Source organism: Acartia tonsa, chromosome 13, assembly GCF_053477335.1.
Source record: "Acartia tonsa isolate MP-2025a chromosome 13, ASM5347733v1, whole genome shotgun sequence".
Taxonomy (NCBI): Eukaryota; Metazoa; Arthropoda; class Copepoda; order Calanoida; family Acartiidae; genus Acartia; species Acartia tonsa.
The window spans coordinates 35,292,933-35,311,957 of record NC_137272.1 but is presented as its reverse complement, the minus strand read 5'-3'; the positions used below and the strand labels follow the sequence as shown (position 1 = coordinate 35,311,957).

The following is a 19,025-nucleotide window of genomic DNA, read 5'->3' as shown; positions in this document are numbered from 1 at the left end:
ACTTGATTGATTGGTTCATTAGGTTGAGTGTCCAAACTTTTTAACCATCAATTGTAATATACAGAAGGGGTAATTTTGTGCATCGTCATTTGGGATGTACATCAATTTATTGGCCATTGCCTTATCCCTTTAGATCCCTGCTTGAAAGACCACACAGCTACTAAGACGATGATAGGTAAATTCTGGGTCACATTTTGTACAGATTCAGAATTTTATCTCGAGTTTAAAAATATTTGAAAGTTTTTTTTACAAGGAGATAAAACCTAAATATTTCAATGGATATAGAATACGTGGATATTGTTACTCGGGAATTTTTATCGTTAATCTAGGTTACTGATATAGTTTTCATTTATTGATTAATACCTCCCTATATGGCAAGGGGAAAGGATGGGGTAAAGAAAAAAAGGTTAAGTGGGTTGAGGGTATATTATTAGCCAGCTTGGAGAAACATTTTTTTCAGGGTATGCGAGATTCTCTAAATAAATCCAAGTGAATTTCTATATCTATTATTATAATTCAAATTTTAGAATAGTTATTTCTCGCATTGTATTATAAACGGCTTTCCGCGGATATAGAATGTACAATTATAAGATTAAGACCAATTTTTTTAGCCCAGAGTTGCCGAAGGCACTTGCTAAAAAAACTGGTTTTAATCTTATGTTTGTACATCTTTATATTCGTTGAAAGCTGGATATAAAACGATGCTAGACATAGTTTTTTCGTATGGATGAGAACCGGTTCCTATCCACCGGATTCGAATGAATACGAGAAACAGTATTGTAATGATTATTTACCCTCTGTACTTTTTAAATAATTACTGTACAATCTCGGATTACTATTATACTGAGTATATATTTACCCCACAAAAAAACTCCCTAAAAGTCAGGGATTTAGAGGGATAAGACAATGGCCTATAAATTGATGTTTATCCCCAATGATGATAAAATTATATAGATTCAAATTATTGGTGAAAAATTTTACCATCTCATTTTATTACGTCACGTGGATAATTTTTGACACAATTTTAACACAGTTTGGTCCTTGTCCCACTCCCTCACTGCCAACAAGTTCTCTAGTACTTCACAATCTAATTTAGAATTACTTTTTTTTACAAGTTTTCCATGTTGGGGTTATTGTGGGTGTACTTATAAAGCAACACAAAAAAATGAAAAAACTGCAAAAATCATGAAAGTATTAAATCACTAAGTAAACAAGGATGACAACATTATGTCTGTTATAGGTATCATCATGCAAAGTTTGAAAGCGATAGGACAATTATGACATGCCTGAATTAAAAAAGAGTTGATGTACGGACAGACCAACCCTACAAAAAACTACTATTATTATATTTTTATTTAGAATCAGAACCAATTAACAAATTTTAGATTTTTTGGTGGCTTCCCCAAACTTTTTGAAAATGAAATATTTTATAACCCCCATCCCTTATGGAAATTTTAACCACAGAGTAAAAAGATTTTTCGGCCATTCCCCCACCCCCAAAAAAGCATGAGTTATTTAATCAATGAAAGTATTACCCCCTCTCCAAAGCCCCCTCACACAACTTTAGACGTTATTGCCCATCCCTTCATTTATTTAAAGTTCATTACCATAGAAATTTTGGCTGCTTTGTAAGGTGACTATATGTTTTGAGAACACCTTGTATGGCATACAACAATAGTAACAATTCCAAAATTATAAAATTATCACAAAGATTTCTATCACTCAACTGTAAAAAGTCGTAAAAAACCATGGTTGAACGGATGGGAGTGAGATTAAAGTGGAAAAAATGATCATAATAGCCACTAAAAGTTAGTCTAAAACAAGGATGACATAAAAAATAGTTAAGTTAACAAATAAGACAGCCATGCAAACATTGACAAATATACTTGTTACTTTTATATAAGAACTAGCGGCTTCGCCACTAGAGGCCTCTAGAGGCACACGATGTGGTGGGGGATTAAATTTTATTTCAGTTTATAAAAGAAAAAGATAAGAAATCTTTTTTTTTTTGGGGGGGGGAGGGGAGGATTGGGGGCGGTAAAGTCAACCAAAAATTCATAAACCAAAAAAAAAATGTGCGTCTATTTTTTCTAGGGGCGATTTCACTTGTGAGGGTGTTTGTACCCTCTCTAAAAATAGTTATAAACCTTCCCAGGACCTATGAGTAGGTACTCTGTAAAGGAAAACCATATCGGTTTAGCGGTTAGCGAGATCCTTTGTTACATATAACTTTTCTATAGCACAGACTTGTGTAGTTAGCTGTTACTAACAATCAGAGAGGGATGGGACATTAGACTGTTTATTACACTAGTCCCCAAAGTTTTATAATAAAGTTTTCACATTCTTTGACTAACTTTAGCGACCATTACTAGATTTTGACGGAATATTAAGATTTTAACAGTAAAATTACATCTTATACTGTCTTATAGTAAGCTTAAAATTTATTCAGAAAGAAGTATGTTAAAGAATCGAATACAGGCAAAGCTCTATTTGTTGAACTTGTATGCCTAATCTTCTTGCTGAGCTTCTTTTGGACTAAACGTTTACACAAATATTTAATCTTTTAATTAAATCATGAATAACCTTTTCATTTACATATATTTCTTTCGTGTTATTTATTGTTTAGAAATTTTAGTTTTGAATAAATTATTATGATTTATATCAGTGCTCGGCAGCCACGCATCAACCTTTTACTTTTTAAAAAAATTTTAAAGCTGGAAGTCAAAAACTGTCCCAAGCAATCCCTCTTTAAAAAAAATCATCCATACAATTTAAATTTAGATTTGATGCTTAGTCGCGGCTGACGCGTCGCTGCCGAGCCCTGATTTCTTTAAATAAGGATTGACTTTTGGAATTAATTATAAAAAATTTGGATATACAAAGGTGTTAAAATTAGCATGATGACATTTTGTATATTTATGTAGATTTTTAAAACATTCATAGCTGGGTGATTCTTAAAATATAAAAAGAACATACCAACCTTTGTTTGTAAGTTATAAGTGTATGATAATAAATTGTGTTAGTATCTTGGCCAAAACATTCCCCCCAGGCTTATTGTAGGCGCTTTTACACTAATTTGTTTGTTTAATACTTTTGGTCAGGTTGTATTAGATCCTGAGTAGCCAAAAGGAAAGAACACCCCCCCCCCCCACAATTTTTTCACTTTGTTTAACAAAGGGGAGGGGGTATCAGTGATGAACAGGAACTTAAATTGAAAGCACTAAAGAACATTTATTAAAATCAAGAATAACAAACATTTGGTACATATCAAAATATTTATATTTTGTAGCATGACTTACAGAACGACGGACAAAGTAAATTACATACTGGTCGCTCATTAGTATAGGGGATATTTACAAAAAAAATCAGTCAGTTATTTTGAATAACAGCTAAGAAAATAACATTTTCTCCATAGCCTTGCGGAATGACTGATTGACAGACTTACAGACAGACGGACAAAGTGAATTAAGGAGTAACGTCGCTACGTTGCAGCGCAGCTACTCTTGATATCGTGGTGTTATTAGCAGCTTCATTAAGGGGGAAATAGGAACTTATATGCTTCTAATCAAGATGTTCGTCTGACATGTATTCAGTGAAGATTCCCAATATCAAAATGCATCAAAAACATGATTTTACTGATTTGTTGATTTATAATAGATATAAAAACACAATGAAGTCACACTAAAATGAAAATTTATAAGATAAACCAGTTTTTTTAGCCCGCGCCATACGCCCCGAGGGTCTAACAAAACTAACAAAATGGTATTAATTTATTATTCTTATTTCAATATCCTTGGACACTTGTCTTATTATAATACTATACAGTTTTCAGTATGGCTGAAAATCGGTTCTAATGCAGCAAATATTAATCGGTTTCGAAGCCATTCTGTGGAATTTTTTATCAATATTTAATTCGATTTATTATCTGTTCTAAAATTTTTAAAGATTTTACTACTTTTGTTTAGTAGTAGGCGTTCATCAAAATATATATGACAAATTATTAATAACAGTCGCGCTTTTTGAAATCGCACTCCTTTTTCAGACACTGTTGCGGTAGGATTAGTTGGAGAGAAAAAAATCCATCAATATCCGAACCTGTTTTCTGCCATACTGAAAAATCATGAGCTCTTTAATGAGGGGAAGCTGTAGTGTAGATCATCAGCCTCTACTTTTAACTTTAGTTTTAAAAATGAAAAGTAAACAACTTTTTCCTAGGGGTGACTTCTCTTGGAAGCTATCCTTCCCCAAAACATTTGCTACAGAAATACACTCGGACGGACAGACATTCAGTTACTTTTAAGAATAAAATTTCACGGACGTCCATGGGGGGAAAGAGTAAATGATTTAAAACCCCCACCTCCTATGATAATCCTCCCCCCTCCCTCCCTCCCCCTTTTGCATAGAACAAGCTTGAGTATGCCATGCAATAGAGCAACTTTGATGAATTGATTTTGAATTTATGACATTTAATTGACATTTCTATGAATAATTATCAAATAATTTAATTTTAAATTCAAAAAGAGAACTCTAAATGTAAGAGTATGTACACAGGGATATGTAAATGTAGCATAAATTAATCTTCACTCCTGTAGACAGAAGCTTTTATTTTAAAAAGGTGTTTATTTAAAAACCTGGTAAATGGGATATATTTCTGAAAATATTTTCACATAAAAAAAATCCTCTAAAATATTTGAAAAATCCTTTAATTTTGATTTTCATTTAAGCTTTAGTTTTACATTAACATCATATGGAAAACATATCGGCTCGAAACAACTTTTATGTCTAAAACTCATATTTTGTATGTTTTTTGATAATTTAAGATAATTTGTATTTCAAATTTTCTTCGTTAAAATCAGTGAAAAGAATAATTTATCTCACATTTACCTTTTCCTTGTATCCCTCTAGATTTATATATATAAGCGCTTTGCGAAAATAAGAAAGAAAATCAAATCTAAAATTGATTAAATAATTAATATATGCCACTTTTATAATTTATACACATATTCTTGTAGTCAGTCATCAAAAATTTAAAATACTGCTACAAGTTTACAGCCTTAAGAGGCCTCTTTTAAGCACTTTTAATAATATTTTAATGGTTTAAAATTGTTTAATGAATAAACGAATGAATTAATATATTAATATAAGACATTTTAATTAAAGTTGGCGATATCCTAATCTAGTAATCATTTTTCTGCAATTTGCAGCTTAAAGTTAGAAAACTTTTATTTTTTTTATTCATTTTTATCCTCTTTATCGTAACTGTACACTTTTTCTGATATTGGCTTCGTCTCAAGCTTTCAGTGGCTCAGCCTCAAAAATAAATAAAGACTAATTATCCAGCTTATACCAACAATGAATTTAATAAATAAAAATATAAATAAATCACGAAACCTATACGTGTTTTTCAGCTGTCGTTGGGGGGCAACACATCGTAAAATTGACGACATCTCCATTTGCCCCCCAAATATTATTGCAGATTTTTTTCGCCTGTTGGTTTTACCTTTTTCTACCAATTATCATTCTCTCTTTTTATAAATTTAGAACGAATAAATAAATAGAGTCACTCTAAATAAGTATGTGTAACCCAATACAGACAGACAGTGTGAGGGATCCTAAGCTTTATAGATCACGCTTGTTAAAAATATAGGGAGGATATATCTATCTTTAGGACAAATCTTTTAAAGGCTGGGGTAACCAAAAATATGAACACGTTTTCGAGATTACACTGAACATAAACAGATTCAGTAATATAACCAAATGTCGGTGTTGATACACTAGATCTTTTTAGGTTAGCATGGTGACCAAGATTGTTCCTTCTCCTGATTAGTTTGTAGGTGTTGATACACTAGATCTTTTTAGGTTAGCATGGTGACCAAGATTGTTCCTTCTCCTGATTGGTTTGTTGGTGTTGATACACTGGATCTCTGCCCCAATGGACATTTCCTCAACACTCTACAGATTAAGGTAAAATTTGATGCTAGAAATCTACATGTACAGTGTGTTTTTTTTATGAGAACTTTTTTGAAAGCAATTTTACCCCACTTATAGTTATCAGAATTTAATGAGTAATGGCTTATTTTCTTTGTTTTTTAAGGCAATTAATAGAAAACCAAAAAAATATTTCAGTTTTTTTTTTAAAAGTACAGTAAAATCTAAATTTCAAAACTTAGGTGTCAACATTTAAAAATGGTTTTAGCGCATTTTTCTTTAAAAAAATGGATTTTCTGTAGTCGACTTTGGGGGGCCAGTACTCCCTCCCTGGTTGAGATATGACCTTCAAACTTTGATATGTTCTAGTACATGTCCCTAATAATATTTGTATACATTTTTAGTTCTATATCTTAACTTTGAAGTGTTTAGCAGCCATTCTTGCAAAATGTTGATTATTTAAGCATAAGAAAAATGCGCTAAAACCATTTTTAGATGTTGACACCTAAGTTTTGAATTTTAGATTTTACTGTACTTTTTAAATAAAAACTGAAATATTTTTTTGTTGTTCTATTAATTGCCTTAAAAAACGAAGAAAATAAGCCATCAATCATTAAATTCTGATAACTATAAGTGGGGTAAAATGGCTTTCAAAAAAGTTCTCATAAAAAAAAAACACAAAATCAATCTCTTACTCTAATTGAAATGTTCTTACCATCGTATAAAATCAATATTATGCAATAGATGCAGAGGGCGTTTAATCCTTGCAGTTGCCCTTCTGCGAGGCCTATTCCTGAGGTGGAAAAATTGTATAGGGCTACCCTTTACCCAGTATTATATAACATAACTGGATCTAAATTAAACAAACACAAAAACAGGGGCGTCCAAGCTTTTATTTTTTTGGGGGGGGGGGTGTAAATTTTTTTAGGGGGGGAAAAAATGAAAAAAATTTTGGGGGGGGGGTAATCGCCCCATTACCCCCCCCCCCCTTGGACGCCTATGCACACAAAAAAACTATCTCTGTCCCCTTATTTTCAATTTATTTCAAAGAAGGGAAAGGTTTATTCACTAGGTATTTTGAGGGCAACTGCCGTATTTTCCATGTGTTCGAATTTGTAATATGAAACAAAATTATCAGAATTTATCCCTATAATAAAGTATAAGGATCTTTGTCTCTGTGTCTGTCCTCCCCTCCTCCTTATAGCATACTTCACTCGGAAACTGGAGGAAAATCTATTTTGCCTCCAACTTTGATACCTGACTCCAGGCAGTAGATACTATATATTCTACTTCTCTCAATACACAAAAAAACAAGCAAAATAGGTTTATTTATTTCGAATATTATTTAAATATTTAATTTTACTTTTAGTTGGATCCGTTAGATGGCGGCACTGATAACGGATTCACATTTACCTCGCCAAACTGGCCAACCAACCCGCAAGGAGTTGTATTCAAGTAAGATTATTGTATTTGTAGTGAAGTTTTATCTGTCTGTCAGTCAGTCCGTAAAGATATTGGGGATATGTGATTTTCGGATGCTATTGGAGATAAATGTCTGAAATTTTCAATAGTTTCCTATGACATATGCAAATTTAGTCTATACATTGCTTTGTACGCCTGTCTGTCGGTCATGCTTGCAAAAGATATAAACCTTATTTTAAAGGTTTCGTGATTTTTAAAAAAAGTTTGCATATTCTTTCTTTTTTTTCTCTTAGTTATGTCAACTGAAAGGTTATCCGTTTTACAATTCTTATGCTGAAAGATCTAACAGATTGATGAACCGATTAACTTTTCTATTTCATAAAGTATTGTTAAGTTTTTTTTTGTATCCATCTTGTTGAAGTGTAAAACGACTAATCTAAGAGAAATAAGTCTTTATATTTTAATATATCATATGTTTTAGAATAACCCCAATCTATCCATCTCACCCAGCTGGATCATTCTACTATCCCCAGTATCAAGATTTTCCAACCCTAGCTACCTACACATTCAATAAAGTAAGTTAGATTTAAAGAAGACCGAAAACGTTCATAGATTCGTTATCTTTACCTGTAAAATACCTCGTAAGGGCAAGGCTGATGTCCAGAACCAACGCGTCCAAGTCCACCAGCCCAGGATAACTAAGGAGAGCTATGATGTCCCCTTTTTTGTCCATTCGCCCACATAAAAACCTAAATAGTTCCAATTTAAGATCTTTCCAATCTATCAAATCTATCTATTCCTGGATATTGTGACAGGGGAATTTTTGTCGCTAATTTTGGTTGCTAATATAGTCCTAAGATACTGGTTAATACGTTCCTCCATGGTTATTGAAAGGGGTGGGAGACACATTTTATAAGGGTATGGGAAAATCTCTCACAATATCCACGTTTTCTATATCCATTATTCAGGTGAAAGAGTACACTCTGAATGACAAGTCCAAGAATGAAATCCAGGGTTTTATATCCACACAAAAAGAGGCCGTTTATCCAACGGCCAGTGAAGATGAAAAAACTGAAGGAAAGTGCCAGATAAATATAGATATTGGTAGCAACTATTTAGGGGAGGGGATTTTTAAGTAGAACACTTGCCACTCTCAAGGATGGTCCCCTAGCATCTAGGGGCTTTGTTACCGGATGCCCCCCACCACCCATAAAATATAAAAAAATGGGTTTTGGGATTCAAATCTCCCTTTCTCAAGTGCCCCCAGAATCCTGTAGGGGCGTAGCTGCTAGTTTTTAATATTGTATCAACAAAATGTACATATTTTTTATATTGTGCCTTAAGTCTGATCCCATCGCAATAGTGTCTGAATATGGCGTGCACATAATGAAATATGTTTAAACCTGTGTACTTAAAAAAAGGATCCAAATATGAATACTTGGTCCAAAGTGAGGATAAAGAAGACGACAACGAAATAATTGATTTTGTCCCAATTCAGGTAATTATTTAATACATATATTTGCGACAACTTTTGCTAAACAGAAACTCACAATTTTTAATAACATCAAAAGACCCCATCCTCTCGGTAATAATCGATATGATTAACCAAAACACTATGGATGAGCTATGAGGGATACTGTTTTTATATTCTTACAGATATGATATTCTTTAAAAGTAACAGGTTGACTGTCTGTCTGTATATACCGGAGGATGTTGCTAACCGCTGAACCGTTATGGTCCAAAAAAAGAGATACAACTATTTTCCAAAAAAAACAAAAAAATATAACCAAACCCCTCTCAATATTTAAAAAAAAACTTTTTCTAAAATAGAAAGTTTAGTGACATTTTGCCTGCCCCCATTTCTCAAGTGTCCAAAGAGAGGTTTCTAGGTTCGTGTCCACTAATTATAAAAGTAGTACAATAGTACAAGAGGTCTTCTAATCAAAATTAATTTATTTCAAATATTTTCATTTTCTGTTTGATGAAGATAAGAGTTATTATTAGTGATGATTTTCAAAACAAAAGTATAAATCACTTCTAAAGTCACGAGTGTACACACACTTTTTATAATAGGGTTGGGCCATAGACGTACAAGGGGGGGGGGTAAAGGGGTGATTACTCCCCCCCCCCAAATAAAAAAATGCCTCTATAAGATAAAGATTACCCCCCCCCCAAAATTTTTGTTTTCAAAATTTTACCCCCCCCCCAAATAAAAAAGCTTGGAAGCCCTTGGGTTGGGGGGTTATAATTTAATACTCCCCTCTTCCAGTGAAATTTGTCTAAATAGCTTTAAACTTCCTCGGTACCAGTATCTAAATTACCTGAAGAGTAGAACTCAAATGCTTCATAGTTTAGCAAGATCCTTAAGGTATACATTGACAGACAAGCATCCTGTTAGTTTTATAAGCATTTAATTTCATCTTATTGTTCGTATCTAGGAAACGACAACAGATTCCGAGCTCGACATGTCCTTAGAAACGAATGAGATAACCCCACCAGAGTTGAATAATCTGCCCACCCTGCCACCCATCAGCAGTATCAGGAAAAAAACATAATAATTATTTGATACCTATGTTTAAACATTTACAAAGCAGCTTCCCCCATTACCACCCCCATTGGCAGTATCAGTAACAAAAACATAAAAGTTAGTTAATACCCATATTTGTGACAACTTTTTTTACACTTTCAATTTTAGCATTTACAAAATTGCTTTTTCCCATTGCCACCAATTAGCAGTATCAAGAATGAATACATTATAATTGTTTAATACCTACATTTGTGACAACATTTATTACATGTAAACTTCTAATTTTTAATAATAGCAGTATCAGGAACAAAAACATAATATTTATATAATACCTATATTTGTGATAACTTTTATTAATCATAAACTTCCAACTTTAAACATTTACAAAACGGCTGACTTATCTTATAGAAAAAATAATTGACCTTTCGTATTTAAAGGTGTACATATTCTATAACAATAAGTGATCAGATTGTTCCTAAAATCCAATTAAGAATAAACTGTTATGCTTTTTTATTACTAGAAGCAAATATTTGAACAGAAAGAAGCAATTTAGATCAGGTAACTTTGTAATTTATTTAAGAAATATTTTTTTCAGCGACACCATGTCTGTCTGTCTGTCTGTAATGCTAATCTCCCTTCCTTCTTTTCTTCATTTTTTCTTCTCGCTTGTCTGTTCAAAATCATTTGACTAATTAACTCATGTTGAACGCTATGTTTGCTCCATAAAAAACTTTAAATATTATGGAGTCTATCTACATGATTTTCAGTACTTATGACAATTTGTTCATTTTAATCTCCATGTAGAGAAAATTCTCTACAAGGGCTAGACGATTGGTTTCTTCATATTAAATGTAAATATTAAAAAAGCCTTGTCTTGTAAACAGGAGAAACTCATTACCATGCATGATTTTGATTGTTGTATTTTCTCTAGCGCAGATTAATCTTGAAAGGGTGGTACTCTCCCAAAATAGTTATAAACCTTCTCAGAAATTTTGAGAGCTAAGCAGTAAAGAAGAACCATGTCTGTTCAGTGGTTAGCAAGATTCTTCGGTACAGATAGACATATAAATACACAGACACATATCCTGTTACTTTTATATAAGGGACTATTTTATTTGTCAGGATACCATGCTTCTGTCTCGCCAACAGACTTCTTGAAAAAGAAATACAAGAGTCAACATCTGAACCAAGCTCAGGATAAAGTTTATAATTCTAAACTAACTAAACAGGTAACATATCTTCAACTACTAAAATAATTAAATTGGGAACTGCAGGATCATACCTGGAACCTGGAATAGGCTATGAGACCAATATTTTGTATAAGCTGTACCTTTTACGATATTTTGATAAAAGCTTATTTTTTTTTTAAAATCACTCTGCCAGTTTTGCATTCAACCATAATGACCCTACCAGGTTTCCTCTCTACCTGGATAAATGTGTCAGCAGGTTAGCTCTCTACCTGGATGACCATGCTAAGTTTTCTCTTTACCTGAATGACCCTACAAGCTTACTGGCTGCCAGAATGGCGATATTAAACAATTTCAATTTCTGGTTGTGTATAATTAACACAGTTGCTTATAAATTGCTCCTTTGTATAGTAAAGTTAACACCGAGACATCCTACTACTTCACTCATAGCAGACTCCAAGAACGACTAAAAATTATTAGAAAGTAACGAGAGGAAGAAAAAGATTTTAGTAATCTTCTAAAGGATTATATTAACATAAATATTAAAACAAGATTTATTTTGAATTATATTTTTTATTTCAGGAAATTTTACAGAAAATATTAAACGGATATAACAGGAATTTTAATATTTATAAAGCTTTAAAGTTATTTAGAAACTAAGCTATTCTAAGTCTTTATTGGTCAGTTATTTTTTAATGACAAGGATGACAACATTCATAAAAACGATGTTTAAAGAAAGGCTAAAAATGTTTAAAAATTAAAATTTGTTGACCATAGAAGAAAAAAATCTATCCTATTTCAAAAAACCTTGAAATGTGTTTTTAAATGTACTTTTAACTTTTCGATTCATTTGATTAAGTTAAAACTTATTCTAAGAGGATTTTAGTTGTTTATTTTCTTTCGTCAAATGATTTGTTAAAGTCAAAACAACAAAACAATTCTATTGTAAAATCTAGAAAATATTTATGATCGAAAACAACTTGCTAAAAATTTTTGGTATTATTTAGTTTCAAAAATCATTTTCACTTTATGCACATAATTTTTTAAAGAAAAGACAAGGTTGATTTTTTAAAAATTGTAGACAACAATAAAAATTTAGAAATTATACAAATCCTATTCAATAAAATATTTTTCTGGTCTGAAGTTTATGATTTTAAAGAGAACCTTCACATAGGTCCCAAAATGGTTTCAGGCTATTTTATTTTTTAGATTTTATTATGCCTTGGGATGGTTTAGGCTATTTTTCTGCCCCCTTTATACTCACCCCTTTGAATATAGATCCCTTAGATGCTAGGGGCCTAGACTCTAGTTTAAGAAAAGAAATACGTGACATTTTCGGATTCTAAAGATTACATTTTGGCAACTTAGTTATTTTCCATTTATATTTACTGCATCCATGGTGATAAAAGACTTGCAAAATTTATTGATCAGTTCTCTTAAGACGTCTAATTTACTGTCTTGAAATAGCCGCTTTCATCTAGTAAAATCTTGCCTTAGATATTATTATGATTATTTTAATTTTATGTGCCATTTTTTCGAGGGACGATTTCTCTGGAAAGGGATGTGGTACCCTCCCCCAAAATGGTTATATACCTTCCCCGGATGTATGAGAAGCAACATTGTAAAGGAAAACCACATCAATTCTGTGGTTAGCTAGATCCTTCGGTACACACACACACACACAGACAGACAGACAATGATCCTTTTACTTTAGTATAAAAAAACACCACCTTTGTCTAGAGTTTCGCTTGATTTGTGTTAAGGCTTTCTCATTACCTACTCAAAAAGTATTGTCAAGAAACCATTTTCAACGTCTTTTAGTTATCATGTGGTGTTACATAATACGCTTTTTTTGTCTGTAGCGAAGGATCTCGCTAAACGCTGAACCGATGTGGTTTATCTTTACAATGAAGCCTCTTATATGTCCCGGCAAGGTTTTAAGCTATTTATTTATAAATAATTCTGGGTATAGTTTTAGGCTATTTCTTGCTCCCAGCTCCATATCCCTAGATGCTAGAAGCGCAGTGCTCTATGGTAATTTTTGTCTCAATAGGTTTTTTGTCTCAATTGATTGAGTTCGCTTTTTCACTCAAGCTTCATTTAGAGAATACAGCATCTAGTGTCTCATATCTTAAAACCAAGAAAGTAATTATTATCATGTAAAAGGATGAATATTATTTAAGGAAAAATCTGAGAAAAAATATTAGAATTTTGCACAGTAATGACAGTGAGAATACAAAACAGAGGCGACACAGAAAAAAGAAGTTTAGAAGACATTGTAAGTATTAACAAACCCGCTGAACTCGAGAATGGATCATATTACGTCATACTAAAAAAATATGTTTTATCTTCTACTTACTGCTGCTATGTTAGGCATGTGGCATCAAATCTATCTATCAATCAATTTTCGACGCATTCCTGTAGGATCTCCTAGTGGGCGGAGTGGAGTTCTAGTAGCAAATAAATCTCTCTATCTATTTTTCTAGATTCTACGCGTCCCTGCAGGGTCTCACAGTGGGCGGAGTGGAGTTCTTGTAGCAAATCTTGCGGAATAGGAAAATACACAAACTAGAATAGTTATTTATCAAATAGAAATTGTCTATAATATAATGATTTTTCTGTAATGCGCAGAATCAGGTAAATCCTGCGGATATTAATCGGTTTCGAAGCTATACTTGCAGCTTTGGCTTCTGTAGTATAAAACTGAAGGCGGCTGATTTTATTGCCTTCTGTCGCCTTTTTTAGTTGATGCAGCAGCTACAATTTTTTTTTTAAAAGTGGGACAAGTAAAATGAATTAATAAAATAAAAGTTTTTTTTTATTGTAGCTTTACTTTGCCAAGCTGCGGCCGTAGTGCTTAATAACAGCTGTTAATGGTTTGTTATAATGCTTGCTAAAGTCTGCAGTTTAAGGTCTGTTAATGAATGTGTATTGAACCCCGAAGGAGAAGCAGTAAGAACTAGAATAATTGAGCAACATCCAAAGAATGGCGGACGACCTTGCCCTAAATTGAGGTAAGATTTATTATAGAGAAGTTATGCTACCAGTTATTTACATACAAAAAGTTAATGTAATTTGTTGGAAATTGGGGAGGCGATATTGCTTCACTTTAGGTGCAATGTCCCTGAACATTAAAATCAGTGAGGAAATGGACATTGGGCTGTTTATTAAACTAGTCTCCAGTGTTTTATAATATCGTTTTTGTATTCGTTGGCTTAACAATTTTGGTGAATTTTTAAATTTTGAGTGTCCAAACGCTAATTTTGCCTTTGAGTATCATCATTTTGGATAGATTGCAAGGTTGCGGCCTTTGTCTTATCCCTTTAGGTCCCTGATTAGAATACTTATTTTTTGCAGGGATCACAAATGGTGTGGAAGTGCAAGAAATTGCAACAATGGATACTTTAACTGGTGATATACATACATACAGACAGACAGACAAACTTATGCAAGGAATAGCTTTGCAAGGGTTGCAAATTTAGATGCTGTCTAAAATGGTGCAAAAAATGGGGACAAATTTCAAATTGTTTTGGCGTGTGACGTCATACCCCCATCTCTTTTCTAGGGGGTTTCTTTCCTCCTTCTCTTTTTCTTTCCCCTCACTTGTGACGTAAATAAACAGCCCCGTCAAATCAATTTGAAATTTGTCCCCATTTTTTGCACCATTTTAGACAGCATCCAAATTTAATGTTCCAATAGCTCTAACTGCTTTTAAACAGTTAAAATATAAAAGTTCAAGATAATTTTTTTAAACATACTATAAATCTAAAGAAAAAAAGATGCTTTTTAAACTTTTTTCTAGCGCCTTGTTTTTAATAAACGTAGCTATTATCTTTGGTCTACATACAGTCCTTTTATGTAAATTTCCCATGTACAGTCCTCAAAATAATTCAAATGAATTAATTATCATTCAAAACATATTTTTTTTAAGTGTTAACTTTCTTAATCTTAAAAAATAACAAGGATGACAACATAAACAAAGTAGCGAAGTAGAATAAGAATAAAAAATATTTTCAAATAAAAATATTTTTAATAATAAATTCATAACACTTTCTTATTTGTTGATACTTTTACTGAATAGGAAAACTAGGGGGAATTTTTTTTATTAAAAAGCATTGTAAAAACTAATGTTCCGTTGGTAAAAATAATGGATATAGAATACGTGGATATTGAGACAGGGGATTTTTTTCGTTAATTTAGGTTTGCTAATATAGTCCTCAGACATTGGTCAGTACGTTCCTCCATGGTTAGGTGATGGAATTGGGTAAAGGAATAAGTAGAGAGGGGGAGGGTTATATCATTATATCAGCCAGCTGGGAGAAACATTTTATCAGAATATTCCAGAATCTTTCACAATATCCACGTATTCTATATCTCTTGTGAAAATGCTCGAATCGACAGACGGATCACAGTGCGTATGAAGGTGCTTTGACTTTTGTGTCAGAGCCCTAATTGGGACACCTTCAAACGCACTGTGGGATATTTATAATTATATGTGGAGTAGCTTCGCTACTTTAACAGATGTTAATCAATGCAACGGTGGTGAAAAAAATAATCTAAATTTACCTGGGAGGGAGGGGACATTGGACTGTAAATTACACTGGTAACCCACTGGTAAACAACAAGTTCTTTTTCATTGAGTCAAAAACTTTTGGTACTTATTAATATTTGATTGGACCAAAATATTGGTGTCCAAGGTTTTCAACCACCAATTATAATCTACATAAGGGGTGATTTAGTTTATCATCATTGTGGTTGTATGTCAATTTATCGTTCATTGTCTTATCCCATAAGGTTCCTGGAATTTACGGGCATTTTCTTTTTTTATAACAAAAAACTTTTATAAAGCAAAAAATGTCTTTTAAAATACTAAATCTAATAAAAGTTGGAAGAAAAAATGTTTCTACAAAATCTATATGTTCTCTTTCCCACTTTTATTATGACAGGAAATTTGAAAAATTTTTTATAAAATATTAAATATTTAAATTGAAAGTTTGTTAAACAAACAGCCATTGTACACACCCTTCCCTAAGTTATATTAAGAATATTTTCTCAAAGTGAAGATACTATAAAACTTTGTCTGTTCGTCCGTAAAGTTGTGAGGTATGATGGAAATGTAATTTTCTCGGCTGCTATTTAACATAGAAAGCTTAAATTTTTTGTGATGAATACCTGAGATGGGGTTTTGAAAGATGAATGTCGCATTTTTTCGACATTGATTGATTGAACAAAGACGATGGATTTCAACAGAGTATACAACTTAAGAATTCAAAATTTTGAAATTATTATTTTAGCCATTTGTATAATGTCTAATACAGCTCTAAAAAGATGCATTAATTAATATGCAGCAAAAAAATTAAATGAATAGTTGCGGCATTCATCTTTCAAAAACCCATCTCTGTAACAATGTGTATCAAGTATATAATTGACTTTTTCTGTTAGTCTATCATCATGCTTCATAAGAAACAAATAATTTTTTATAATAAGGTTTCGTGATTTTCTTCGATTTTTGCATATTTTCTCTATTTCTGTTTCTTTTTTTTATGACAACTAAACATCTGCTCTATAACTCACTTTGTCTGTTAATCCTTTTTTGTGCTTCACTACTTATGGATGTTGTCATCCTTATTAATAGCTCCACAAAATAGCCTAAATCCTTACTAGGACTAACTTAAATTTTCATTTCTGTGAGGATTTAACACATAAAAAAAATGTATTGAGTTTCTAAAAATGTCTTAATATGACTTAGAGATGGTGTGTATTATTTTAACTGCTTTTTCAGCAAAATAATCCAAAAATTTCAGTCATAGAAACAAAAATTCTCAAAAATGCTTGGAAAAAAAATTAATAGTGATGAAAAGTATTTAATTCAGGATGCTATTATTATTACTAGCGGCTACGCCCCTAGAGAACTCTAGGAAAATTTGAGGAGGGGGTTATGGGGAGAAGCCAACTCCAACAATTTTAATTTATGATTTTAAAAGAAAAGGTAAAATGATTTGGAGGTATAAATAATTTTTTCATTGCGTTTACTCTGGAGAGGATGGTGGCACAACCCCTCCCCCCCCCCCAAAAAAAAAATAGTTATAATCCTTGAATTTAAAATGTTATTAGTGTAATATATCCTTATGTTCCATCAATTTTCTGAATGAATGTTTCTACAGCTGAAATAGTTATAGTATTATAGACAGCATTCCGCGGATGATAGAAGAAAATTTAAGATTAATTCCAGTTTTGTTATACCCAACTTATTAACCGGAGACCAGGGCTATCAAACCTGGAATTCATTTTATGATTTGTATTTTAGTATTCGTAGAAGGTTGTCTAAAATATGATGCGATACATAATTTTTCAGTGTGGTTGAGAACCGGTTCTAGTCCTACGGATATTAATTGGTTTCGAAGCCATACTGGAAAATATTTAACTCCATTTGTATACTCTAAACATTTGTAATCAATTTAATTTGTTTATTTATTTGTGTTATAATTAATACCTTTTATATATAATAAATGTATTTAAATATACTTTACGATTTTTATCATTTTAAAATAAATGTTTTTAAACAAGGATGACAACATCCATAAAAGCGAAGCGCTGAAACGGTAGGAAAAACGGACATTAACACTTGTATAGTGTCAGAACTGAATAATCAGAATATAAATGTATGAGAGTCGATTCAAAATTGTACGTAAATTTGTTGGAAAACTGCTTGATATAGAATAAGGTTTATGGACATTTTTAGGACTTGATTATAGAGTTGCTTTGCTTATGATAATGTACTTTGTTGTCCCAGGAATCAGCATACAAAAAATCAGATCAATCGGATAATTAGATCATATAAGAATTAGTTAAAATGGACATTTTGGTAATGATTATAGAGTTGCTACGCTTTCTAAATCGTACCTAATTACTGCAGGAATCACCATACAAAGTTTGAAATCGATAGGACAATTCTAACATGCCTAAATTAACGAAAAAAGCTATCCGTTACGGATGTACGTACGTACGGACGGACGGACCGACCCTAATTATAGAAAAGCTTCGCTTTTAAAAACGAACCTTTTCTATAAATCTAGGATCTGTAATATGTAAAAAATGTCAATACGTACGTTAGCTTTTTCAATAAATGAGGCATTTTAGAATCGTCCGAACGATTTCAAAAGAACGTGTCCTAACTTTTGTAATTTATTTTAACCCATTCGTGACGTGCTCCCAAAGTTCAAAAATTTGATTCTATACGTGGTTAAACAAAATAGTTTTTTTTCAATGATTACTCAACAGAATTAAAAATTCTTATTATTTTTGTTCATAATGGCAATTTTCTTCTTTTTTGTTGCGTTTTAGTACCTTAAAACCAACTTACTTTTTAAAAAACTTAAATTACTTCAAAAATAAGAGGTTTACAAAAAAAAACGATTGCATATCTAAATTCCATGGATCATTTTACATCTACTACTTACTAAAACACCGAATGGCTATTTTTTTTTTAAATCACAAAAGTTAGGACACGTTCTTTTCAAGATAATTAGTGTAACAGGTAGGGGCGATTTAAAAACCATAGCAACTCTATAATTGTTACAATAAAGTTTATATTTAGCTTAAAATCAATATTCTGCTTATTTTTGTCCATGTTTGTTTGTTTTACCGTTCGATTTCAGAACTTTGCACTTATTGAAGTTGTCAGTAATCTTTAATTCCATGGGGGGAGGATGGAGTAATTTATGCTTCTTGGTGGGGGTAATTTATGCTTCTAGGTTGGGGTAATTTATGCTTCTAGGTTGGGGTAATTTATGCTTCTAGGTTGGGGTAATTTATGCTTCTAGGTTGGGGTAATTTATGCTTCTAGGTTGGGGTATTTTATGCTTCTAGGTTGGGGTAATTTATGCTTCTAGGTGGGGGTAATTTATACTTCTAGGTTGGGGTAATTTATGCTGCTAGGTTGGGGTAATTTATGCTTCTAG

The 19,025-nt window shown here is 32.2% G+C and overlaps 1 protein-coding gene across 1 annotated transcript in view; it reads left to right on the top strand.

The window, feature by feature from the left end:
- Positions 1–17,588, top strand: part of mspo (M-spondin) — a 57,101-nt gene extending 39,513 nt beyond the window's left edge. The window contains exons 7-19 of the mRNA XM_080146447.1: positions 5,860–5,964; positions 7,298–7,383; positions 7,832–7,925; positions 8,319–8,429; positions 8,774–8,848; positions 9,789–9,892; positions 10,398–10,435; positions 11,000–11,106; positions 11,647–11,681; positions 13,284–13,342; positions 13,551–13,621; positions 14,011–14,078; positions 14,422–17,588. Of these exons, the coding sequence (XP_080002573.1) occupies positions 5,860–5,964; positions 7,298–7,383; positions 7,832–7,925; positions 8,319–8,429; positions 8,774–8,848; positions 9,789–9,892; positions 10,398–10,435; positions 11,000–11,106; positions 11,647–11,681; positions 13,284–13,342; positions 13,551–13,621; positions 14,011–14,078; positions 14,422–14,479 (1,011 nt within the window). The 3' untranslated portion in view covers positions 14,480–17,588. The remainder of the gene's footprint in view (positions 1–5,859; positions 5,965–7,297; positions 7,384–7,831; positions 7,926–8,318; positions 8,430–8,773; positions 8,849–9,788; positions 9,893–10,397; positions 10,436–10,999; positions 11,107–11,646; positions 11,682–13,283; positions 13,343–13,550; positions 13,622–14,010; positions 14,079–14,421) is intronic.
- Positions 17,589–19,025: the final 1,437 nt, after the last annotated feature.